The 26,563-nt window shown below is 51.8% G+C and overlaps 1 protein-coding gene across 3 annotated transcripts in view; it reads right to left on the bottom strand.

Moving 5' to 3' along the window:
- Positions 1 to 26,563, bottom strand: part of Rnf213 (ring finger protein 213) — a 91,499-nt gene that overhangs the window by 48,926 nt on the left and 16,010 nt on the right. For all 3 annotated transcript variants that reach the window (XM_078041480.1, XM_078041479.1, XM_078041478.1), the window contains exons 8-21: positions 25,688 to 25,971; positions 24,722 to 24,981; positions 23,229 to 23,426; positions 20,114 to 20,336; positions 19,458 to 19,513; positions 17,710 to 17,863; positions 15,052 to 15,213; positions 11,988 to 12,077; positions 11,255 to 11,377; positions 7,086 to 7,266; positions 5,673 to 5,846; positions 5,345 to 5,494; positions 1,656 to 2,242; positions 729 to 894 (exon numbers count right to left, since the gene is read on the bottom strand). In XM_078041480.1, coding sequence (XP_077897606.1) covers positions 729 to 894; positions 1,656 to 2,242; positions 5,345 to 5,494; positions 5,673 to 5,846; positions 7,086 to 7,266; positions 11,255 to 11,377; positions 11,988 to 12,077; positions 15,052 to 15,213; positions 17,710 to 17,863; positions 19,458 to 19,513; positions 20,114 to 20,336; positions 23,229 to 23,426; positions 24,722 to 24,981; positions 25,688 to 25,971 — 2,808 coding nt within the window. The remainder of the gene's footprint in view (positions 1 to 728; positions 895 to 1,655; positions 2,243 to 5,344; positions 5,495 to 5,672; positions 5,847 to 7,085; positions 7,267 to 11,254; positions 11,378 to 11,987; positions 12,078 to 15,051; positions 15,214 to 17,709; positions 17,864 to 19,457; positions 19,514 to 20,113; positions 20,337 to 23,228; positions 23,427 to 24,721; positions 24,982 to 25,687; positions 25,972 to 26,563) is intronic.

Below are 26,563 nucleotides of genomic sequence, written 5' to 3' on the forward strand. Positions count from 1 at the left end.
CTTTTGCAGTACATGATCCCACCACTGACCAACAACTAACCTCCACCAGACAATGTCCCAGGCACTGTACTAGGCTTGTGTGGACCTTATTTCCTTTAATTCTCAGACATCATTACTTAAACAAAAACAGGTTCAATTGGTAAATAATATGTGGACAATTAATTATTTTAAAAACTGAGCTAATTCTCCTGGGGTTAATTATTAATCAAATAACATACATCAAAGCAGACTCAGGAGTAGAAGGTAGAGTCAGCACAGTGGTGGATGAGTGCAGAGCCAGTGCAGCCTCAGGGCCACAAGGAAGCAGGCCCCAGGCCTCTGTGGTGTCAGTGCTGTCCCTCTCCACCTCCGGGCCTTTATTTCCTACCTATCCCCCATCCCAGATTGAATCCACACAACCATGCAGGGCCCAGCCCTAGGCTGGGAAAGAAATGCACACCTTCTGCCAAATTGCTGCACCAAGGGCCCCTGCAGGCAAGAGCTTGCCCAGGCCACTGGCAGAATGAGCTGGAAGGATGCTCAGGAAAGCGACGCTGGAGTCCACAGATGGAGAGAGTGGCTCAGGAAACGGTTTGACCAGAACCCTGAGAAGCTAGCCTGAGGCAAACTCTCTGAGGGCCTGGAGGCAGCCACTGTCCCCCAACTGACGCACGCCCACGATGGAGGTGGGATGGCCTCCAGTTCAGGAGCCCCACTTGGCAAACACCTGAAGCCGAGCTTCCCCGTACCTCCCAGCGCCTCGTGCAGCCAGTCGACCAGCTCCTTCTGCAGAGCCAGTTCCTGCAGACACTGGCGGCGGGGCTCACTGATGTCCTGCAGCCGCTTCTTAGCCCGGATGAGCTGCGGGCTGATCTGGTCCAGTCTCTCATGGCGAGTGGCCTCAAAGTCATCAATCTGCAAGACAAAGCTCTGTCGTGGGCTGCACCAGCGACCACCCATGCTTGCCCTCCTGTGTGCCTGGACCAGCAGCTGCTACAGCTATAGAGTGACACACTCTTGCACAAAGCAGAGCATGACCTCCACTGGCCTTCTTGCTGGGCTGCAATAGCTACTGTTCACGGACCCAGGTCCCATGAGGAAGCTTTCATGGACTTTTGAAACCTGCTCCTCACAGCAGCCCCACCAGGTCCAAATCATTGACTTCTCTGTTTGGGGCAGTTACAGACGTGCTGACAGGTTCAAGTTTAGGTACGGACCATACCACACTCTGCTAAGTTTTAAGCACTATCATGTCTGTCTCTCCCGGAACATGAACCACACACCGATAAACCTGGGGCTAGGAAACAGGACAAAGAGACGCGGGCCTGAGCCACAGTGGGAGCAAAGTACTGTTTGAAATTCCCACGTGAACTAGGAGACGTACCTGGACAGATGGCAAAACATTTCCTTTTGTGATTTTATAAAATAAAGAGAAGATATTTTTCTGGGAAAGGGGATGGTTTCTCTATCCTCAATTTTTGGTTCTCATATTGATCCAAAAAAACTCACTCACTCAGGAATAGTCACACTATCTCAAGCAAAAGTAAAAACGCAGGCCTCAGAATGTTCCAGTGCAGCCCAGACAAGAGTCCTTGAAACAGGATGCCACACTGTCCTTCCCAGAAGCCCTGGGGTAGCTACCCCCACCTCACAGGAGTCCCCAGTAAATAACTTACAAAGTTTACTAAAGTGTAAAGAACACTGAAGTCGCCAGTCAATCCAAAATTATTTTTGACATCCAAGATGACCTTGGCCGAGCTGATGGCCTGGTGCAGGCTATGGTACTCCTTGATCTGCTCCACGCGCTCCGAGATCCAGCCTCTCTGGGCCTGGGGGTCTACTTTACACATAATCTGGAGGTCTGAAGTCAGGTCATTGTATTTATCTACAAAGTCCTTGAAGATGACATCGATTTCTGCAAAGGTGACCTCTCCTGACTTCAGATCCTGATACAGTTTCATGAACCTCTGGTAACAAGGCAAGTACAAGAACTCATAGGCTTCTAGAAGTTCAAGGGTTGGCCTTTCAGATCTCCTTCTGGGATGACTCAATGATTCTGCAGCTTCTTCCCAGAAAACCTGGAAGATGTGGCTGTCTATCAGCGAGTCTATCCTTCCAGCTATTTCCTGGGCTCTGAGATCCAGGTTGTAGTGCGTCATTTGCTGGAAGGCCAAGGACGATGGCTGGCTCACTATTATGGCTTCATTCAGTCTTTTGAGGTTCAGGTCTTCGGAGTGTCTTGCTTCAATCTCTCCAAAATCCACTTTGGACACCATAAGGAAACATAGAAGTGAGACTGCTAGTCATGTGGCATCTTATTTTACTTTCCCAGTATTTCCAATCACTTTGTTAAGAAAACACAAGTGAACACCATTGCTGACAATTCTTTCACAGGAAGATTCGTCCCTCCTCCCCTCCACCCCACCAGTGGCTTGTTCATCAGTTTTCATGATAAGAGCAGACTGCAAGCTCTTGTGTGGACAGGACACTTGGAAACACACGTCCATCTCCTCCCACCCAAACCTCACTCCAGTGATGGATTTGAAATTGTTTTTAAAAGACCACAACCAGCAGGGACCAGAGGAGCAGAAAAGTTGCCCAAGAGCAACAGGAGCTAGAAGTGGAAAGACGGCCACACCAGAGGCAAAGGAGACTTGGGGCCTGAGTACACAGACCCTGGGGACACAGTGACATGAGCTCAGTCAGGCCTGGCACAAGCTCCTGGCAAGCAAGGACACTAGCTGTAAGGTCACCCTAGACCAGGGGAGGCAGAGAGGGATCAGGAAGCGGGTTCCAGGTGTGTTTAAGAAGCAGTGAGTGAGAGTCGCGGGTTCCAGGTGTGTTTAAGAAGCAGTGAGTGAGAGTCCAGCCCCACCTGGCAAGGTCAGGGAGGACCACCTGCAGGGCTCTCGGGCCTGGAGGCCTCTCTAGACACAGACCTGTCCTAGGCAGCTACCGGGGACGGGGAGGATGACGCGGCCCTCAGGGAAGAAGAACTGGAGTAAAGGTGGGCTCACCTCCTCCTCTCCCTCTTGGCTCCAGGAACCTGGCAGCCGGCAGGGGCTGCAAACGGGAGACCCACAGGAGAGGCCCTCGAGGACCAGGTCAACACCAGGGCAGCCACAGAGCGCCAGGGGCCATGCCCAGAAGCCCTTAACGTGTCAGTCCACAGACACAGACAACAAAAATCTCTAAACAGAAGAGGGAAATATATATATATTTTTTTTTTTGGGGGGGGGGGCGGGGTACTGGGGGATTGTACTCAGGGCACTTGACTACTGAGCCACATCCCCAGCCCTTTTGTATTATATTTAGAGACAGGGTCTCACTGAGTTGCTTAGTGCCTCGCCATTGCTGAGGCTGGCTTTGAACTCACAGTTCTCCTGCCTCAGCCTCCCGAGCTGCTGGGCAGGAAAGTCTTTAAAATGCAAAACAGACACCCAAAAACCCAACAGTAGCTCAGAGGTAGCACGCTTCCTAAGCACGTGTGAGGCACTGAGTTCCTTCTCAGCACCACATACAAATAAATGAAAAATAAAGGTACATCAACAACAACAAAAAATAAAAAGAAAAAAAGAAAAAAGAAAAGCCTAGGTTCTGTTCCCAGCATGAAAAAAGAAAAGAAAGCAAGCAACTTGGACAAAACAAGAAACAATGTGAGGAGAAGAAGACCTTCATAAACACCAATAATCTCAGAAAGATAAGATACTGAACACGAGGGCTGGGGATGTGGCTCAGCGGTAGCGCGCTCGCCTGGCATGCGTGCAGCCTGGGTTCGATCCTCAGCACCACATACCAACAAAGATGTTGTGTCCGCCGAGAACTAAAAAATAAATATTAAAAAAAAATAAAAATAAATAAATTATAAAAAAAAAAAAAAAAAAAAAAAAAAAAAAAAAAAAAAAAAAAAAGATACTGAACACGAGAACACCACAGTATGTAAACGGATCTCTCAAGAAAAAAGGAGAAGGGTTGGGGTTGTGACTCCGTGGTACAGCACTCAAGAAGCCCTGGGTTCAGTCCTCAGCAGCACAAAAGATAAATAAATAAAGGTTTTGTGTCCATCTACAGATAAAAATTATTAAAAAAAAAAAAAGTGCCAGGCACTCTGCTGGCTGAGGCAGGAGGATGGAGCCTTCGCAGCCAGCCTCAGCAAAATCGAGGTGTAAGCAACCCAGGGAGACCCTGTCTCTAAATAAAATACAACATGGGGCTGGGGTGCAGCTCAGAGGTCTAGTGCCCCGAGTTCCATCTGTGATATCAAAGTAAAACGAACAAAAGGAGTGAGAGAGCTGAAATGAAGACTTCAAGGCCCGGCTGTGTGAGGAGGTTGATAAGGCTCAGGAGAGGTGTCACAGGAGCTGGAAACCACACCAGGAGGCCCAGCAGCTGCTGCTGTGAACCCAGGAAGAAGGAAAGCACAAACAGCCAGTTCAGGAGCAAGCCCTCGAGCTGTAAGACCAGAGCTCCAGCTGAGGAACTCGGGAGGCCCAGGAGACAGGAAGGAGGTGGGTGGCAGAGTTTTACGACAACGTCAGGACACGAGGGCCAGAGAAGACAGCGAGCCCCATGCAGAGGGTGAGCAGCGAGGCTGCATGTGACGTCCCCACGCAGCACCCAGGCGGCACTGTGATGGACATTCTGTCCCTGGCCCAACGGTCAACCTACAGCAGGAGCACAGTTCTGAATCTGGCCTCCTGTGCCCCTTCCCGGCAAGCAGAAGATGCCACGCTCTGTCCAACAGGAGCCGAGGGCAAGCCCGGGATGCGGGACTTGCCCCACCAGCCCAGAGGTCGAGGCAACCCTGGGAGATGAGGGGAGATGAGGGCCACCTCCCCACCCGAGAAACGAGCCCTCCATCCTGGAGACCCTTCAGAGACGTCCGCTCAGACGGCTGGTCCAGTTTGAATTAGAAAGAAACACAATGGAAAAGGGGAAAAGGAGATAACAAGACAAGCAGAGCGATTCCACCGCTACAGAAGCTCTGCCGGAACGTGGGGTGGCCTGTGAGTCCTGTTCACGCCACGGCGAAGGCCTGGCCCGAAGACTGCTCCAGTAACTCAGGGCACCACTGGGCGTGACAGGGCAGCAAGTGACCTCGTGTGCTGGGCCCAGACTGGAGAGAGATCCCCCCCACCCCACCCCACAGGAAGCTGGCACAGGACGCTGGGAACCAGGGATGTGGACGGGCTTGGAGGCACAGCAACAAGAGCGAGAGCAGAGCCTGCTTCCCCCGGCAGACTCATGGAAAACTCGGCTAAAAATGTATTTTAAAAGCTCTCCCCCCAAATAAGGCCCTGCTCTCTGTGGCCCTCTTCCCTGCCCCAGCTCTCAAGGGTGTCCAGAGCAACTGCGGGGCCAGTACCTTGGACGAGGTGCTTCACCTTCCTGCTCAGCTTGAGGAGGCTGTCCACCTGTCTCTTCTCTCTCTTCAGAAACACGACTTCTCCCATCCTCCAGTCCAGGGTCTCTTTCATGTCACATTTTCCCTCTTGGAATGAAAAACTCTTTTTCTCTGGAATACAATGACAAAGTCACCAAAGGCAGAGACACTTCTCCGTGACACCCCCTTCTCCCCTGGGAGTGCCCTGCAGTCACCATAGGAAGACAAGAACTCCTCCACTTGGTGGCATGGAAGAGGACACCCAGCACACGTGTGAACGCAGGCCTCACACCAGCCTGGCCCAGCTCACCTAACTGCCACAGGTCCAGAAACTGGGTTTTGTGCTTTAGGATCAGCTCCAAGTGTCCGATCAATATGGACCCATCCAGGACTTCACCAGCAACCTTCATGAAGACAGAGTTGGCAGCAGCCATCAACCTCTTGGCGTCCTCTGTGAGGTTGTCTAACAGCTTCTCATCCGTCCCTGAACAGACGAGGAACATGGTGAGCCCACGGGCCCTCCGCCTGCTTGTTCTAGAACCTCACCCCAGCACCATGCCACCTGACACTGGCTGCATTCACAGTGTTTCCAGTAGTGCTGCCTCCTCACTCAGCTGCTCCCATACCTGTCTTACCCCAGTGCTTCTCCTGCTAGACAGAGGAGACCCTCCCAATGGCCAGTGTTAGCCAGGAGAACCACAGGGTTGAAGGCCTGAGCCTTCACACTCTGCCTATCTTGGCTGCAGTTCAAAACTTGGAATGTGAGCTTTCAGAGGACCTCAGAGGCCGACGTTTTAAAATGTGCTTGGTTTACCTGCCAAACTATTTATCTCACAGTAGTATGAGGCTCAGTTAGTATCATGGACAACAGAGTTACCTTTACCATTAAAAGCAAAGATGGCGGGGGACTGGGGTGCAGAGTGGTGGTGTAGGGTGCTAGTCTAGGATACCCAATGCCCTGGTTTTGTCCCCAGCACCACACACATGTGCGTACATGCGCACGCACACACAGTTTTATTCCTAATTACAAAAACACAGAGGCAGCTGAGATGACTTCAGTGGGAAAATGGACCAACCCAGGCACATCTAGACAAGGGTGCTTTGGTCAGCAATAACAGGAACAGAGCTGTTGGGCCTGAAACCTTAGATGCATCCTGCTGCGTGCGCAGAGTGCGGACATTCAAAACAGAAGTGCACTTCTCTCCGGCAAGCTGCCGGGCCAGTGCACACAGCAGCCACCTTCATGACCACGCGCTGCTCCTGCACTGCTCCTGCCCCTCCTGTGGCATGGGGTGTGGCTGATTTTGCTGAGACCATCATCTGCCCTGGGTTGTATTGCCATGCCCAGTGCTTTCCCACTACAAGATCTGAATCTAGCAATTTACACATAACCCTGCAGAACAACTGGAAGGTGACGCTGAAGAGTCACATTCGTCATGGTTGATAGAGGAAGTCTCCAACACCCTGGGTAAGCAACTTGCCCCAAACACTTTCAGAGGGGCTGCTTTAAGGACAGTGTGTGCCCCCAGGAGCACATGTCCAGCAGGCACTCAGCAGACAGTGGCTCTGCCGTTAGATGCTCTTTATCACCTGCCTGGGCACCCCGGCCCATCCTGCCTTTACCAAACCTCAGCACATGTAGGCTGAGGATCAGGTCATCAAGCACCTTGCCCTATTCTGCTACCTGAGAAAGGACAGCAGACCCAACCATCCCTACACACACCATACAACTTGAAGAGCTGCTTCACATCTGGCCCCGTGAGCAGGTGTTTAAGAATCTCATCCAGGTCGTCCACGGCCTCTCCATTGTTCCTGGGCCAGGACTTGGTGATCACGGCAGACACAAGGCTGCCAAATTTCTGCAAATCATGACAAGAGACTCCCTCCAGGACACTGGTCTGAGACTAGAAGAAAATGAATTAAAAAGAATTTAGAATACAAATCAGTGAAATCTTCTAATGACAAGTTAGTACCCATTAGCATTTCAAAACTCTACTGAAGCTAGTTTTTTAGTGCCTAAAAAAAAAAAAAAAAGTTTTAGTCATCAGTAAAAAAAACACAGGGTGAATAAACAACAGACACTTTTTGACGTATAAAAGGACAAAAGAAAACATTAACAAGCAATGCATAAAAAGTTATAGACCATGATGAAGTGAGATTTATCCCAGGAATAAAACCATGTTTTAACTAAAAAATCGGTCAATAAGCTGGGTGTGGTGGCACACGTCTGGTGAGGCTGAAGCAGGAAGATGGCAATTTGGAGGACAGATTCAGCTACTTAGTGAGGCTCTATCTCAAAATGAAAAACAAAAAGAGTGGGCTGGGGTTGTGGCTCAGCCGTAGAGCGCCCGCCTAGCATGCGTGAGGCCCTGGGTTCAATCCTCAACACCACATAAAAATAAATAAACAAACAAAATAAAGGTATTGTGTAAACAAAAAAATAAATAAAAGCTTTAAAAAAAAAAAAAAGAGTTAGAATGTGGCTCAGCGACAAAGTACACCTGGGTTCAATCCCCAGTGCCACACACACAGACACAAAAACATGACTACATCATACCAATAGAAAAAAGAGACACGCCCATTTTAATAGATACAGAACAAGTATCAGACAAAACTCCAAGAACAAGACCAGGATGGCCCATTTCACCCCTCTGACTATCACAGAGTTGCTATTCGGTGCAATTAGGCAGGAGGAAAAAAAAACAAAAAACGATGTTGGGATTGGAAAGGAAGTAGTATCCTCACAGGCAGATAACACGGTTGTCTATAACAAAACCTCAAAGGCGATGCACTCTCCCATGTACAATAAACGAGCTTGGGACGATGTGCAGCTCTATTTCCATATGCTAGTGATGAACGACCCAAAAACAAGATTGGGAAAATAATTTCTTACAAAGGAATAAGGTTATTAGCGAAGGAATAAAGTACTTACGAATAAATTTCACAAAAGAAATGCAAACCTCACCATCTAAAAACTGCAAACCATTGTTGGAAGAAATTAAAGACCAAAATAAATGGGAAGACATTCCAGGTTTAGAGATCATGAGATTTGACATTAAGAGGTCAACACTCCCCAAACTGACCTACAGATTCAAAGCATGCAGGGAAGCCCTGGGTTTCGTCCCCAGTACTGCAAAAAAAAGGAAAAGAAAACAAAAACTATGTGTGTCCGAGAATGTTTCCATTCTCCTGTGGCTGGCTCCTTATGTGAGATAAGGAAACCTCAAAGACGAGGCACTCTCCCATGTACACCCCAGGAGAGCCAACCAACGAGCTTGGGAGGACGTGCATCCATCCCTGTCGGAATCCCAGCGGTTTTCCGTGTAGAGACTGACAAACTGATTCTAAAATTCATATGGAGGCCAAGGGATCCAGAATAGCAAACGTTGCCCAAAAAAGAGGAGAACAAATCAGGAGAACTCATGATTTGGATTTTATGACCCATTGGAAAGCAGTGGCGGTAGGGACATGGGAGGATGTGAGGGGACCCTCACGGTGGAGTCAGCAGACCTTTGACAAGGGGTGAAGCTTAGTGCCTTTGTCGAGTTGTCTGGGACAGCTGGATCTCCACCAGCAAGGGAGCAACTGGACCCAACTCCCACCGTGTAGAAAAAGGAACTAGTGTTAAGAGCTTTCAGAGGGGTCACTCCATGTCAGAGCTCGTGCTGAGAGTGTGGTCCAAGCACCAAAGCACTCAGCACCAAAACAGCAAAACAAACAGCTCTTAGAGGAAGACACAGGTAAATCTTCATGACTAGGAAGTGGCACAGAATTCCTTGATGTTGAAAGTACCACCACCAACAAAAAAATAGACACACTGAATTTCACCAAAATTAAAAACCTTCCCAGGGCTGGGGTTATGGCTCAGCGGTAGAGCGCTCACCTCGCACGGGCGAGACCCTGGGTTCGATCCTCAGCACCACCTACAAAAATGAACAACTGAAATAAAGGTGTTGTGTCCAACTACAACTAAAAAATAAATATTAGAAAAAAAAAAATCTTCCCAGGTGCAGTGGTGCACAGCCATAATCCCAGCTATTCAGGAAGCTGAGGCAGCAAGAAGATTGCAAGCTTGAGGTCAGCCTGGGCAACTTGGCAAGACTGTGTCTCAAAATAAAAATTAAAAAGGGCCTCAGGATGTAGCTCAGTGGCAGAGCACCCCTGGGTTCAATCCCTACTACCACAAAAACAGAGGAAAAAATTTAAAACCTCTGTGCCCTAACACAACCACCAAGAGTGAAAACAACCCAGAGACTGGAAGAAAACACCGGAGATCACTTATCTGACAGGAGATTTGCAAACAATAATCCAAAGAACTCTTACAGCCACAATAAAAGACATACAGCCCAATGAACAAATGGGCCAAAGATCCAAACAGACAATTCTCCAAAGACACAAAAACCAGAAATAGCCAAGAATCCTGGGAAAAGGTGCCCAAGGCATAGCCATCAGAGCACCTGAGAAGCCACTCCACACCCCAGACTGCGCCACAGGGCAGAGAGCACAGGCTGCGGAGTGTGGAAGTCAGGACTCTCCTCGGCTGGCAGCTGACGTTGTGGAAACGGGCCGACAGGCCTTCAGATCACACAGGCTCCAGCCACTCCACCCGCAGGCGTAGGAAGCGTGAATAACATGGCCACACGAACCCGTGCCCGGAGGTCCACGGCAGCAGATCTACCACAGCCACCTCAGGGGGAGCCCCGATACCCACCAGGGGACAAAGCCCAGCACACTGTGTCCATATGAAGAGCAACAAGTAGCCATGAGAAGGGACAAAGCGTGACAGGAGCTCCAGCGTGGACAACCTGAACAACGCTCAAAGAAGCAGGCACCCAAGGCCACCTCTCATTCCTGAGACGCCCGAGTGGCCTCTGGAGGAGGAAGGAACATGAGGTGCTGCTGAGGAGGGCCCTGGGGCTGGTGTGGTGAGGGTGGACGTGACAGCTGAAGGGCTGCGCTTTCTTCCTGAGCTGCTGAGAGTGTCACCCAGTTGACAGTGGTGGTGGCACCCACACCTGAGAACACACCCACGGCCCAGGTGCAGCTCCCGAGGGCGAGTGACAGGGCACATGAATTCCACCTCACTGACGCCCTGGCACGCAGGAGGACTGGGTGCCATCCTCAGCACCACAGAAATGATATAAAACAAAATGAAGGTATCTGGTCCATCTACAACTAAAAATATATTGAAAAACCAAGAGGAGGCAAAAGACTTAGAAAAGACAAGAGCCCAGAAAAAGGGACCTCTACTTCTTGGGACCCTGCTGGCCAGCAATGAAGCTCAGGCCTGTGCAGGGCGGGAGGTGTCCATCCAGTAGGAGACAGAGCAGGGCGTTGGGGCCAGCACGCAGCCTGGTATTGTGCAGGGACAACGCCTGCCAGGCTCTGGGGAGAACCTCCTCCCACTCTGCAGAAAAAAGCCAAGTGTGCGAATAGACTGTTCCCCCTCCTTTTTGCAGTGCTGTGGATAGAACCCAGGGCAAGCGCCCCGTCCCAACAAGGATGGAGTCTACTGGACTATTCCTTCCACAGATGTGCTGCTGACCTTTGGGGTCTTTTGCTGCATATCTGCTGGGCAAGAGTTAACAGGCCATAAACAAACCAGTGGCAACGATCCGATGGGCAGTCAGAGGTGCAGCCTGCCAGGTCACCGGCATCGAGGCTTGGGAGCGCCACTGAGGTTTCACCAAGTACGGAGCCGCCTCTGCAGCAGGAAGCCAAGCTGCATCTCCAGGAGTGGGCACCTCACACTGCACAGCAGCATGGGGCCCAAACCAGGGAGGGGCTGCCCAGGACCCAATGCTTGGAACCGGCAGGCACTTAGAGCTGGCGCTGACCATGTTGGCAAGCAGCCGTGAACCTAAGCATGTTTCTTAGGAAGAGATCGGTCACCTGGCAGGCAGAGCTCACAGCTTCCGTGACACACTTCTCAAACCTCTGGGCCACACTGTCCCGGAAGCCAGCTGCATCCCAGAGAGTGCTGCAGAAGACAGAGATCTGGAAGGCAGGCCGCTCCTGGAACACACAGGTGGGTGGGCGTGAGGGCCTGGTGGCTCTGACTCCCCTCCTGCATGCCCCACCCTACGCATGTCCTCCCTGGCCATCACCAGAGGAGCAAAGATGAAACCGAGTTGGTCTCTTTTCCCATACTGGGAAAAAAAAGCAGCCGGAATAGCTGCTTGCAAAAACATGGAAATTTTGAAAAATAAGCTATTTTTCCTTGCTTTTGTCTTCCTAAAAAGATCCATTTGATCAGGCCCGTATAGAACACTCGTATCACGTAGAAACCAATCCTCGTGGGTCACAGGCCTTCATTCAACATAAAGGGTAGTTTTTGAGTTCTCCCTGTCACAGTATTTAAGAAGGCCAGGTCCCTGGAGCCTGCACACGGAGGGTTTGATGACATGAGTGTCTAGAGCCCCCAGGACAGCACAATTCCATCCCCTGGCTCTTCTCAGGAACGTCACACTAGTGTTTTGGGGACAAACTGCAAAGGACTGATCAGAAAAAAAAAAAAAAAAAAGGAAAGCTGGGGTGGATCCAGGGCCTGCACATGCTGTAGCACCCGGTGCTGCCAGCAGTTTGGGCTCACCACCACTCTGAGGGTGTCCCCGAGGTCTGGTACCTGCTTGAGCCTCCCTTCCATGTCGCCCAGCAGCGATTCCTTCCAGCCACACTCTGCAGGAAAGTTTATTCCCACCAGCCGCCGCCAGACCTGCAAAACCCACGTGTTAAGTGACAGCCACAGGGACATCCTACAGAAAACACACAACAGCCAGGCGCAGGGGCACCTCTGGTCCCAGCTGCTCCAGAGGGAGAGGCAGGAGGATTGCGAGTTCAAAGCCAGCCTCAAAAACTTAGCAAGTCCCTGAGGAACTCCGTGAGACCCTGTCTCCAAATAAAAAATAAAAAAATAAAGGGCAGGGATGTGGCTCAGTGGTTGAATCTCCTGGGCCCAATCCCCACTTAAAGCACTTTGCTAAACCAATTGAAGGCACCAAGCTAACAGGTCCCCACACCATGTCTGCTCGGGAGAGGCAGCATTGGGAGGACAGGAGCCTGGAGCAGCTGCCCCCTCCCACATGGCTCCATATGTCCACCTGATGTCTGGATCCAGGGTCCACCTCTGGACACACAGTGCATTTACTGATCACGTCTCTTTTCTGGAGAAGTTCGCTGCCTTATCTTTCCTTGACAATTTAAGTTCAGGGCATTCTGTAAACTGTCTCTTGATCCCACGATTATGACAGGTTTGGTCAGGACACTATGAAGTCAAACCATAAAAAAAGTGCACTCGGTGTAGGTCAGGTGTGGCCAAACGTCTGCACTTGCCACAGCTGCCCAGCCAAACACCTTGGGCCTGACTGAGAGGCCCATGAGACCTGCTGTGCCATCAGGGCTGACAGAGAGGCCGGCCTCGGTTCAGGCCTGTCCGCCAGCTCTCCTCACTGCCATAAGGGCTTCTGGGCTGAGCCCTGGGAATCCTGTGCCTGACTGACCTCAGGATTGTTGAGTGATCCCTGCCTGCAGCAGCTACTGTGCCTTGGTCACAGGGTGACAGTGTTGTATTGCAATTATTCCATCTACATTTCTTAGCTACCATCTTTAACAGAAAAATTTCAAATTTTTTTCTTCTCTGTTTATCAATTAATTTTATACCATTCCTATCATTTGGCCTTTTAATAATCAAATTGTACCAGATTAACTAACGTGAGCATCTTCAACATGTTTCTTAAAGCATGGAATAGCTTTAGACTTACAAAAATGCCAGAGGTAGCCCAGATAATTTCTATGAACTCAGCTTTGTATTTATTTTTCAGTTGTAGGTGGGCACAATAGTCTTCATGTGGTGCTGCGAGCACTCTACCACGGAGCCACAGCCCCAGCCCAAATTTCTATGCACTCTTGACCCTAATACTGCCATCGTGACCATGACCACCCCTCAGCTGTCAAAACTGAAAAGTTCGCAACAGTAGACCATCGTCGACAACCCCTGACTCCACACGGGTCCTCGTGCCGTCCCAGCACCGTCCCAGGAGGAGTCTGCACTGCCACGTGCATCCACCCCCTCCCTCAGCGCTTCCCGACGCTGCAGCACCACCAGCTCTTGGCCCCTGTGCACCTCCATTGTCCCGGGGAGGCGGCTCCCCTCCAGAAGCAGCGTTGTAAGACGGGAGAGAAAGTTAGAAGGCACAATTGGGCCATGTGTGGTGGCCATCTGGGGCAGGAGGGTCGCAAGTTGCAGGCCATCCTGGGCAACCTAGCAAGACCCTGCCTCAAAATAAAAAAAAAAAATGTCTGGGCTGGGGATGTGGCTCAAGCGGTAGCGCGCTCGCCTGGCATGCGTGCGGCCCGGGTTCGATCCTCAGCACCACATACCAACAAAGATGTTGTGTCCGCCGAGAACTAAAAAATAAATATTAAAAATTCTCTCTCTCTCCCCTCTCTCCTCTCTCACTCTCTCTTTAAAAAAAAAAAAAAAAGTTGTAAGGTGCCCCTGGAATCAGTCCCTAGTGCTGCCCCCCCCCCCAAAAAGCCATGAAGTGAGGTAGGTGAGGTCAGGTCCCAGAGCATCATTTCTGTAGGTGCTGATGGTCCCAGGGTGCCCCTGCCACAGGGCTCTGGGGGGACAGAGCTGACAACTGTATGAATCGTGAGTTTCACTGCTGTCTCCAGCTCCTTCCATACACAGAGCTCTTGCCACCCTTCTCCTAGTGAGAAAGAGCCCCCCTTCCAACAACATGTTCAGCTCCCCAGACCCACCAACTTTACTTGTAAAACAGCAATAACAGCAGCAACTACCCCAGCACAGCTGCTTAATTAATTTCCATTTTTTCTTTATCATTACGACGACACTTAGAATCTTTCTTTCTTGTCTGTGGCTCCACGGCTATCCTTCACTATAACTGAACGCCTGGGGATTATACAGCTTAGAATCCTGGAATAACATTTAATAATCCAACTGTGTTTTCCTGGGATTTTAGTGTGTTGATATAAAACTTCACAAAGCAGTTGAGGGGGGATGACTTTTGTCTTTGACTGAAACCTACGACCCTCTGGCTCTGGAGACACCCTGGTCCAGTTGGTTGGGGTACCCCTGCCTCATATCACAATGAGTCCGGCCCCTACTCTATGAGAAGACCACAAGCAGGTCCACAGTCTCCCTGGAAGACCGTGGCTCAAGGGGACAACCCTCCACTTCTGAGACAGGAGAGCAGACCTTTACTTGTGGGGACCTCCCACCTCAGACTCCCCCTGCTGCAGCTCTCTAGGGACCCAGGCTCCTGGGTCTCAGGCGCTATACTGTGGAATCGCCACGTCCAAGGCTTTGGGGGCGGAGTCCATCTTGTCAAATGGCTTTGCTCAGCTGCCGGCTGGCATCTTTACCCTACTGTCACCTTTACCTTCCATTTCCAGTGACACACAGCGGGCTTACAGCCTCAGACCTGAAGCAGAGCCCGAGGGTCCTCCTGGCCACCCCTGCCTCAGTGTGACCACACCCCATCGCACTGTATCACACTGTACCTGGCGCCACCAACTCCCTGCCAGGGAAGGGCCAATGTCCCTTCCTGGAGAAGGGGCCAAGGCTCAGGATGAGCCTGGGCCTCCAGACTGTGGTCCTGCTGGTCCAGCTCCGGGCACCCCACCCTGGTGCCTGAAGAGGTTCCACAGACTCAGGCAAAGCGTACCTGGATCTCCTCGGGATACGACAACTGGACAGTTGAGCGTTTCTGGAACATGCTCTTCACAAACACCCCGCGTAGCCAGGATCTAGTGGTGGCCAGGACACCCTGCAGGACACTTGTCACTGAGCCTTTCCAGGCTGCAGCTCCTGGGTCCTCTGCCATGTCCTGTGGGCACATGAGAGAAAGTCACCTGCTCTGCGCTGCTCTTCCCAGCACCGAGCCACCGCCCAGCTCTGTGCTGGATGGAAACCTACCTGACACAAGCACTGCGCTCCCCTCAGAACCCCACGCTCCCCTGAAAGGGGCGACGAGGGAGAGGAGGGGAGAAGGCATGGGTGTTACAGGTCCCTGTGCAGACCCCACCTCACCAAGAGCCCCCAGCAGGCAGGGCACATGGAGCCCTGAGCTTTCTCCAGCTCAGGTCAAGAATGCTTCCAGGGAAGCCCAGCCAGAGGCCATGCAAACCCCCGGCCCCCACTCCTCAGGGATGGGAAGCAGCTACTCTGCTGGCCTGGAGGCCAGCCCAGTCCCCTTCCCCTGGGCACATTGTGGGGACAGCCCCTATCTCTCTCCCTGAACTTCCACCACCACACCCACAGAGCCACCTCCTTTTGGGGACTCAAAGCCTCTAGTGACGCGACCCTCTCTCTTGGCACTGCAGAGGTATCTGCCAAGGAGCACACGCATCAGAGCTCACTTTAGAGAGGCCTCCCCTGAGGCCCTCAGCACTACACGGTATGTGCTTCCATGGATCCCACCACACCTGGTTCTGCCACCTCCTCCCCTTGAGGCTCACGGAACCACCCTGGTCCTCCGCCTCAGCAAAGCATCAAGGGGGCCAAGCAGACGCCATCCTGCCGTAGGGAACCAACTTGAGTGGAAGAGACGGCCCTTTCAGACAGCATGAAGAGCGTGGTCTGCAGACACAGTGAGTGCAGAGGCACAGGAGCACAAGGAGCCGGGGAGGCAAGCCAACGGCGGAAGAGGGGACGTGGGCCCCAGGCAGGGTAAGCAGAGCACAGGGCACAGGCCAGGGCAGGCCAGGACAGCACTGGGGGTCTCAGGGAAATCAAAACAGGGGCCCTTGCATGATGTCCCTGAACGGCACAGAACCTTCCAGAGCAATCTGGATGCCTCAGCGGGCATGCATGCCCCTTGTGCCCAGGCATTCTACCAACTCCCAAAAGTGGCCCAGCCAAACACTGGCCCATCCTGGTGTCATCCAGGGCTGCACAGAAGTGGTGAATAAAGGAACGGCTGGGGGAATCCCGAGGCTGAGCCACCCCAGTGCCCTGACCTGTGCTCCAGGCCCCACGGGCAGCCGCCCAGCTGGGCTCCCAACGAGAGGCTCCCAACACTCGCCCCAGCGTGTTTTCGTTCTGGTCAATGTTGTCACTGCAGAGCATTTTTATTTTTGCAGCAAAGATGGAGTATCTGTGACCACAGATCTGGGACACTGAACGACCGTGACAAGTAAATCCAGGCTGGGGCTGGGGCTCAGCGGCAGGGCGCTTGCCTAGCACATGTGCGGCCCGGGTTCGATCCCCAGCACCACATAAAGATAAATAAAGCTACTGTGCGCTCATCTACGACTAAATAACTATTTTTAAAAAGGCTTGGGATGGGGGCTGGGGATGTGGCTCAAGCGGTAGTGCGCTCGCCTGGCATGTGTGCGGCCCGGGTTCAATCCTCAGCACCACATACAAAGATGTTATGTTCGCCGAAAAAATATTTAAAAATTCTTTCTGGGGCTGGGGATGTGGCTCAAGCGGTAGCGCGCCCGTCTAGCATTCACGCGGCCCGGGTTTGATCCTCAGCACCACATACAAAGAAAGACGTTGTGTCTGCCGAAAACTAAGAAATAAAATGTTAAAATACTCTCTCTCTCCTAACTCTCTCTTTAAAAAAAGAAAAATTCTTTCTTTCTCTCTCTCAAAAAAAAAAAAAGGCTAGGGATGTTGCTCAGTGGTTAGGCACCCTTGGGTTCAACTCCAGGACCAAAAAAAAAAAAAAATCATTCTTAGAGTGTGTCTGCGGTATCTTAAAGAAGTAAGGCTGTAATGAATAAGGTGAAGACAGACTCAATCACTTCCATCGTAACCTCACAGTCCTGATGCGCAAGGCCAAGAGCAGAGTCTTCCACAGACACAGCCCAGCCAGAGGCTCAGGACCCACCGTGGAGAAGCTGCCGCAGAAACACTGCCCCAGCAAGACTCGGGTGAGAGGAGAGAGGGTGAAGGCCGGGGCAGCGGGTCTCCAGAGGCAGGAAGCAGAGTCATCGTCCCTCTGGGGCACGAGAGCAAGGATGACTGCAGGCCTAGGGGTGCCAGGGCCTGAGCTGGGCAGCTGGGCCGCAGGGCCCAGGCCCCACAGCTGTGCTGTGCAGCAGCAAGGATGGAAGACCTTGGGCGGGGAAATAGGCCCTAGATTTCTGTGAACAACAGAATCAAGGGAAAAAAAGGGGTCATCTTCCTGGTGAGGCCAGGCGCGAGGTGTGTGGTCTGCACATGGCTGAACCCATCCAGTGGGTGCCTGAGAGCTGACTCGATCATTCTCTCTGCTCCAGGCATCCCAGGACTCCACACGTTCCCTTCCAAATCAGGCTGCATGGAGTCAGATTCCATGGATGGGAATGGCGTTTGGTACCTAAATGCCACTTACCACAGCAGGACCAAGTCCAAGGACTCTGCCAATGACACAGGCAGACAAGGCGGGGATCTCAACATACTTCGGGGTTTTGGTGATCTTGCAGACAGCTTCATGAAGCTTCAGGCACACGGTCAAATAGGACTCTAATGATGTCTTCTCCAGAATCCTACCCACCAGGTATCCAGAGAGATCAGTGAAGTCGTGAGGAAATGAGGAAACGATACCCATTATGAGTTACCAGTCACTTCCCTTTTAAAGACCTACAAGCCAGGACTCCCAGCTTCTCAGGAGGCTGAGGTAGGAGGATGACCAAGTTCAAGGCCAGCCTAACAACTTGGCAAGACCCTATCTCAAAATCAGCAGAAGGGCTGGGGATGCACTTCAGGCTCAATCTCTACTACTATCAATAAATTACTTAAAATAAATTACCTACAAGGAAAGCATTTATTTGATCTCCTCTAGGTAACATTACAATGGGTCTAAAAGCGGTGAATAAAATAAAAAGGGAACACAGAGTAGGCATCATGGCACACGCCTGTAATCCCAGCTACTTGGGAGACTGATGCAGGAGGATCACAAGTTAGATCCAAGCCAGCCTCAGCAACTTAGTGAGGGCCTAAGCAACTCAGTGAGACCCTGTCTCCAAATAAAATGCAAAAAAAGACTGGGGATGTGGCTTAGTGGTTAAGCACCCCTGGACTTAATCCCTGTTACAGGTAGCACCAGGAAGACATTCCTTTTGTTTTAGTTCAGCAGTTGGAACTATTCTTATTAAAAGCAAGTTAAAATACTTGCAAGCATATTCTCTTATTTAAAAAAAATAGCAAGGAATGAATATTTCTAATCATTAAAATAAGATTACACTTGGAAAAAAATTCAGAACATTACAGGAGGGAGGGGGATGCTAAGGGAAGAATGTACACTGCTCACAGAATGTTTTCCACCTGGTGAGACCCACGTTTTGTATTGATGACTAACAGCATGGTGATAAGAGAAACGTCACTTCGAAGTCACAGGGGCTTGCCATGCAGGGAGACCCTGTGCATCACCCCAAGTCCCGACACCCTGGCAGCATTCATGTGCTCTTCCTTCAGGGGCAGAGGTCGTGCACAGTGCAGGAGTAATTGTTCTGCAAGGCCACTTTTGATTTTTGTTTTAAACTGGCCTGACTTGAAAAAAATGTAAGAACTAAATGTTAAAGAAATGCAGAGCACCTACATTCACACTGACAACAATTGTTTACAAATAAGTGATTATGACCCTATGTGTACATATGAGTATAAACTGGTGTGATTCCACAGCATGCACAACTGAGAACGAGGAGTTCTACTGCAATGTGTCAGAGTGACATGTCAGAGTGCACTCCACTGTCGTGTGTAACTAATTAGGACAAATAAAAATAAATAAAAACCCAAAGGCAAAAAGGTTGGGTGGGCGAAGCAAAATCTCAGCACCTGTGAGTTGTTATTTCATTTTTTTTAAAATACTGGGGACTGAACCCAGACCTTGCACATGCTAGGCAAGCGCTCAACCCCTGAGCTACATCTGCAGCCCCATTTATTTCCTTTAAGGAGAGAGAAAAAAAAAAAAAACAACAGAAAACCCCCTGGATGGCTGAGTTGGCAACTGAAGAGGACATCAGGGCATTTGCTGGTGTCCGACCCCCCACTTTGACAGCACACCTGGGACACTGAGGACTGCCGGTGGCTCCCACCCCATAGGAGCCCGCGCAGAAGAGGCTGCAAGGCCTTTCTACTTACATGCCCTGGTAGATGTCCACGAGGTGGATCAGCATATTGAAAACACGCTCGACATCCTAGGGCCGGGCAGAGAAAGGGCCGTGTGAACAGTCCAATCAGGAAACAGCCGTCCGTGCCAAGAAGGGCACAGGACTGACGCATCCTGTTCTCCCTGTGCACAGCCTTCAGGGCTCAAGGGCCATCTTCATCTTCCACCAGTGAAACCCGGGCCGTGAATCTGCCTTTTTTTTTTTTTTTTCCTTTTATGGAATAGGGGATTAAACCCAGGGCTTTGCATACACGAGGCCAGTGCTTTGCCACTAACCTACGTTCCAGCCCTCATACCCTAACCCTAACCCTAACCCCCAAACCCTAACCCCCAAAAGCTAAGGAAAGACAGTAGCTACAGAACGTGTGACATTCACAGTGCCTTCTAACAGTCGTAAAGAACCAAAGGCTGCTGTTCTCTTGCACTCTTCTTACTAAACCAGAATCGAGTCTGGGAAGTCAGACTTGAACCCTCAGAGGCGATGACCTCTTATTTCAGCAATTCTGTTATTGGTTCTCAGCGTTTTCCTCAGCCCGTTCTTCAGGACAGAAGACCAGAGCACTCAATGCTCAGCTTGTAGTGTGTTTTGGCTAAGCAAGGACCTGACACCCTACTCCCAACCACAAACCTGCATGTTTTGGTAAGAGATCTCCTGAAGCCCTTGCAGCCTGTAGTGAGTCCCTAGGAAACAGTCGAGGACCCGAGCGGGAACGAGACTCAAGTATTCCGTGGAGTTTTCCATATAGGGAACCAGGCTTCCCAGAGGCAGCAGAGTGAACCAGGATCGGAAGAGGTACTCATCCACACACAGCAGCTGCTTCCTGCTCTCCATGAAGCTAAGAAACTGGTTCCTGAGTGAAGAAGCCGGGACAGAGACCAGGGCATCAGAGAGAGCATTGAACGGACTCAAGGCAAGGAAAAACAAGGCTGGGAAGGTCCAGAAAGCTCAGCTTTTTAAGATGACATGAAAGCATCATGGAAACAGACATGGAGTGAATCAACGAGAACCAAACCACCACCAGGCACGGCGGCACACCTGCGATCCTAGCAACTCAGGAGGCTGAGGCAGGAGGATCACAAGTTCAAGGCCAGCCTCAGCAACTAAGTAAGGCCCTGTCTCAAAATAAAAAATCAAAAAGGGCTGGGGATGTGACTTGTGGTTAAATGCTCCTGGTGTCAATCCCTAGCACAAAAAAAAAAAAAAAAAAAGAATCAACAACAACAAAAAATTTGAATTCAGCTTTCATTTCAAAAGGTTCCAAAAATAGACCAGAGGCGAAAACAATTGAACTCATTGCCCTCATCCCTAAGGATGGCAGGTTACCTCCCAGTGGACAGTAGGACAGGGGACAAGAGGACAGAAAACTCAACAGCCGACTGAAGCACCTACCTGTGTGTGGAAATGAGTGTGGTGCTGTCTTCAAGTTTAATGATTCAGATTTAAGTTTACTACTTTTTAAAACATTTTTTAGTTGCTGATGGACCTTTATTTTATTTATTTGTATGTGGTGCTAAAAACCAAACCCAGTGCCTCCCGAATGCTAGGCAAGCACGCTACCACTGAGCCACAACCCCGGCCTCTTTTTTGTGGGCTGGGGCTGTGGCACAGTGCCAGAGCACTCGCCTAGCATGTGTAGGCACCTCATAAAAATAAATAAAATAAAGGCATTCTGACCTTCTACAACTACAAAAAAAAAAAAAATGGTGGTGTCAGGGCAGCCACCCAGGGCCTCCCCGATGCTGGGCGGCCTCTGCCTCTGGTGAGCCCAGCCCACCACCTTCTTTGCAGCTTGTGCCTTCCAGGCCTTCCCTGAGAACCTCTCCCACTCCCAGGCCAGGCTCCTTAGAAGCAAGCCGCCAACATCAGGCAGCTGCGCTCAGGACCCTCGTGCTTCGACTGCGGCCCCTTCAGGGCCCTGAGAGTGGTCCAGCTCAGAAGGCAGCCCCTCTTGCTGCACGGTGCCCGCCGCATGCCCAAGAAGGACGTGTGTCCTGCCATGCTGGGCACTGAGGCCCCTGGGCGCCACCTCGGTCTGGCTAGTCCCCAGCTCTCTCTCCAATGTCTGATCACTTTAAGGTCTTCTTTAAACTACTTTCAAAGTAGATGAGAAGGCAAAGGGCGGTAGTTAACTTGTAGAAAGCAAACAGAAGGAAGCGGGTGGCTGGAAACCACGTCAGGAGAAAAGGCTTGATGGGACTAACTCCTGACAGGGCTCACTGAGGTTGATGTGAAGCCAGGAATTACAGCCGAGGGGTCTCCATCTGCCTGGGAAGGAAGACTCCTTTAGGAGCGCAAGCGCCCTGAACTAACTTCTGACCAGCCACTGACCCCAGTGCTCACGTTAACACGGGATTGACTTGTGCATGAAGCCCCTTAAATAGGATGGGTCCCCTGGACGGTTCCGGAGGGGACCAACTACAGTCAAAACTCCACCCCCAACATGAAGAGCTGAACACTGACAGCAGAGCGCGCAGAGGGGGTCCCAGCTCTCCTGGTACAAGGAATAAGCTCGGAGACAGCGTTCTCTGCTCAGAGACGTCCCCTCTCTCTCAAGAGTGCTTTCTGGGGCGGGGGACACACTCAGTTGGAAGAGAATTTGCCTGACATACACAAGGGCCTGGTGCAATTCTCAGCACCAAAAAAAAAGAAAGAAAAAAGACGCTGTCCAGCTGAGCCTGCCTTGCTTCACTTCACATTCAGGTGCGTGACTTTGGTGCTGACTGTAAACTTTCCTTCATGGCAACCCCAGCGCCGAGGCCTCGAGTTTTAGCTCCTGCTCTCCTGACACCCCCAGTTTCCACCCATCTGCCCATGCCAAGGGCCGGCCTTGACCTTTCCACCGTTGTTCTCAACACACTCCCTGACCCCCGCCTGGACGTCTTTGGGTTTCACCCCCGTGTCCTCGCTGGCCCTGGAGAGGCCTCGTCTCAGGTCAGGGGTTATGAGGGAGGGGCCAGGGGTTTGCTGTAGCTTCAGGGAGACTCGTCCATGGAAAGGATCCATCCCGAGAGCAGGGCCATGGTACCCGTCAGAAGCCAGAGCCTGAGTGCCCATGGCCACTGGCTCCTCTCTCCTGCTTCAGCGAGCTCCTTGTGTCCAGGTCTCAGGAACAGTGACTCTTCCTGTGCTTAGTCCCTGGCCACCCTGGATGGCCACTGTCTTGCCCACACTGCAGGACCCAGTGAGCCCACGGTCATTGCCTCTGTACTCTTGCCCACCCCAGGCAGAACACTACAGGAGGCCTGAGCCGCCCACCCACAGGGCAGCTCTGTGCCTTCACAATCAGTGCAGAGAGTGGGGGGGTCCTCTGCTTCTCCCGGCCAGTTCTCTGGCCTCAGATTTATGGCCAGCAAAAGGAGGTGCCTGCTCTAAGCCCTGCCAAAAATGTGCTTACCACCCCCCCCACCCCCCCGGCTAAGGCCAGGTCTGAGGCCGGGAACTGAGGTTTGCGGTGCTCAGGGCTGTATCCTGGGACCCTGAGCACACAGAGGTGCTCTCTAAGTGTCTGTCATACAAATAAGTGGACACATATTAGTACAGGCATAAGACTGTCCAGTACAGTGGCCACGCATGTGACCCCAGCGGCTCCAGAGACAGGAGGATCACCAGTTCAGGCCAACCTGGGCAACTTAGCAAGACCCGTCTCAAGAACTAAACATGAAAAGGACTGGGACGCAGCTGGGGCAGAGTGCGAGGGTCGGTGCTCCAGGGCGCCCTAACACAATGCAGCTTCTCAACTTACTCATTTGGCATTTTTTTCTGAAACTGTGAGAAGGAGATTCCCTCGAGGGCAGCCCATGTGTCCTCGGGCTGACTCACAAAGTCCTTCCTGGGGGGCGCCAGCCGCATACAGTAGTGCAGGACGGGGAGGATGCCCAGCCAGTCGATGACCTTGGCGTCCATGCACCTTTGGCACAGGTTGACCAAGTACTCTCGCCATCTAGGAGGGAACCAGACCCACTGTGAGCTGTGGAGGGCTGTGTCCAACCCACCCTGGGGTCCTCTGTCCCAGGACGGAAGGGACGGCCACATGCACTTAGCACAAGGAACCTGCTGCAGGCCTGGATGGAGTCCCCAGACCCAGAGACACAGGGTGGCCAGGGGACAAGTTCCCCTGCCCCTGGAGCACCAGCCCCACACCCCGCCCCCTCGCCCCAGCATCATTCCCACCCACAGCACACAGCTAAGGCGTTGAAGTGCGGTTCCAGCCAGGCGTTCACACAGGGCCTGTTGAACCAGCCAGTCTGGCAATGGAGGCCTAAACACAAAGCAAACTTTTTTTTTTTTTTTTTTAAACTGGATTTTGAACCCAGGGACCCTCCTCCCTAAGCTTCATCCCCAGCCTTTCTTTATTTTGAGGTAGGCCTCCCTAAGTTGCTGAGGCTGGCCTCGAAATTGCGATCCTCCTGCCTCAGCCCCAAGTTGCTGGGACTACAGGCATGTGCCACTATGCTCAGCTACAAAGTCACTTTTTAAAAGGAATGTCACATGGAGTGTCCCCCACAGGCATAGAAACTGACGCTTCTCCCTCCTCTCACACCCCTGCCCGCTGTTTGTACATTCCTTACCACGACCCTCTTTCATGGAGGGCACAGCAACTGCCTGGTCTTTAGAACGTAGGAAACCCACAGGCTCTCAGGAAAGGCCAGCTGACGTCACCCACGCTCCAGCAAACAGAAGCAGAAGAGACCCTGACCTCCGAGCGCAGTGGCTCAGAAGAGGTCACCCCTCCCACATGACAGGCTGTCTGACCCTTCCCCAGGACGCAGCAGGCACACAGTGCTTCACGAGCTACTGCGCGGGGGCTGCAGCTGTCCCAGGCGACACCAGCAGGCAGGCCTGCGCCCCGCCCCGCGCGCTGTGTGTGCAGAGGGCCCCCAGGAGCCCTCTGTCATGTTGCACTTTGTTTCATTTGTTTTTTCCAGATGGGGTTCCACCAAGTTGCCCAGGCTGCCCGAAGCTCTTGGGCTCCAGCGATCCTCCCGACTCAGCCTCCCAGGAGCCGGGATGACAGTGCCACCAGGGTGCCTGGCTATGGGAAGCTCCTTGAAGGCAGGAGAACCCAGAATTCAACAACACCAGCAATGGCACACAAGCCAGGAAATGACAGGAGCAAGTGGTGACATGACTGTGGTTTTATTTCTCCCCAGAGTGGGCTCAGCCCTTCTCTGACAAGCCCTTAACTCTGTAATCAGATAAAAATCATGACAAACTTCAGACAAAACACCCTGGTACCTCTCAGATGTGCCTAGGATGTGGCTGAGGTCGCTGTGCAGGGTGTCTGGGGAGCAGGTGCTGGGGCAGAGGATGGAGCACAGCGAGGTCAGGTCACCCTCCGACAAGTAGAGTTTGACATCTTCCACCAGGAAAAGGACCACCAGGCCCATCCTCAGCCTGCTCCGCACAGGGCAGCTTCCAGGCAGGGCGTCCCCACTCTTCCCTTCCAGAAACGGTCCCATCTGCTTTTTCAAATACTTCCACAGGTGCTTCTTCACCTGACGCAGGGGGAAAGAGGCACAGGCCATGGAGCGCATGCCCTGGGGCCTGGAGAACCCCTGGGCAGGGGACTAAGGCCCTGAGGCAGGCGACCTCGGGGGAGGGTCCCATCTGCCCTACTTCCCCACCTCCCCAGCACCCTGGGGTTCTGGGCAGCAGGCACACAGTGATGCTCAGTCCCCAAACCTGCAGTGAGGGAGAACGGGAGGCCCTGGGTGCTCCTGAGAGCTCAATGTCAAACTCGGAGGGAGCGCCAGCTCTGTCTCGGTGTGGCTGGAGGGGCAATGGTGGGCTCCACCCCTTCTTTTTTTTAATATGTAATTTTTAGTTGTAGTTGGACACAATACCTTTATTTTATTTATTAATTTTTATGTGGTGCTGAGGATGGAACCCAGGGCCTTCCACATACTAGGTGAGCGCTCTACCACTGAGCCACAACCCCAGCCCTCCACCCTTTCTTTCAACTCTGCCCAGGCCGGCGAAGAACTCAAGACCAGTCCCCGGAATGAGGCTCCGAGGTGCCATCAGGAGGAAGCACGTGGGGGGAGAATTCCCAGGAGGTGGTGCAGGAAGAAAAGAGACGGAAAGGTCCTCCTGCCCCCCTGCACCTACCCACTCAGTCACAGGGTCTCCTGGCCTCTAGTGGATCAGGGGACCCTGACCACCCACTCCAGAGCTGCTGGGGACCACGCCGAAGCCCGATACCTCTGGCTCTCCAAGGCCCAGGCTAAGCCAGGGCTGTGCTTTCCCCTCGTAAATCATGGGCGCTCGGACAACAGAATAAAACTGCCGGAACTGCGTGAAGAAGTTCTTCAGGTTGATGGGGTTCCAGGTCTGCAGAATGCTGAAGATGCGGCCCAGCATGATCTCGGCCGCCATCTGCTTGCCCTTCACCAGATCCTTCTTCGTCTTATCATTGAAGAAGTTCTGTAATTTCTGTAATTTCCCAGGAGGCTTCATGCAGATTATGTCATCATACTGATGCCAATCTATGAGTAACAGCAAGAAAAATGTCACACGGAAGACCCCAAAACCCACCATTCCTGGGCACCAGTCTAGAGGACAGAAACACAGGGGAGCAGCCAGACACAGTGGCACACGTCTGTAATGCCAGTGGCACAGGAGGCTGAGGCAGGAGGACCACAGGCTGGAGGTGAGCCTCAGTAACTTAGGGAGGCTTCATCTGAAAAACAGAAATATGGGGGACTGGGGTTGTGGCTCAGCAGTAGAACACTTGCCTTGCATGTGCAAGGCCGTGGGTTCGAGTCTCAGCACCACATAAAAATAAATTAATTAAAATAAAGTTATTGTGTCCAACTACAACTACAAAAAATAAATATTAAAAAAAAAAGATGGGCTGGGGATGTGGCTCAAGCGGTAGCGCGCTCGCCTGGCATGCGTGCGGCCCGGGATCGATCCTCAGCACCACATACAAACAAAGATGTTGTGTCCGCCGAGAACTAAAAAATAAATATTAAAATTCTCTCTCTCTCTCTCTCTTTAAAAAAAAAAAAAAAAGAAATACAGGAGTGCAGAGGATAAAAGAAAGGAAAATAAGAGGACTCTGGTAAACTGAGGCAA

This window comes from Ictidomys tridecemlineatus, chromosome 3 (genome assembly GCF_052094955.1).
Source record: "Ictidomys tridecemlineatus isolate mIctTri1 chromosome 3, mIctTri1.hap1, whole genome shotgun sequence".
In the NCBI taxonomy this organism is placed as follows: Eukaryota; Metazoa; Chordata; class Mammalia; order Rodentia; family Sciuridae; genus Ictidomys; species Ictidomys tridecemlineatus.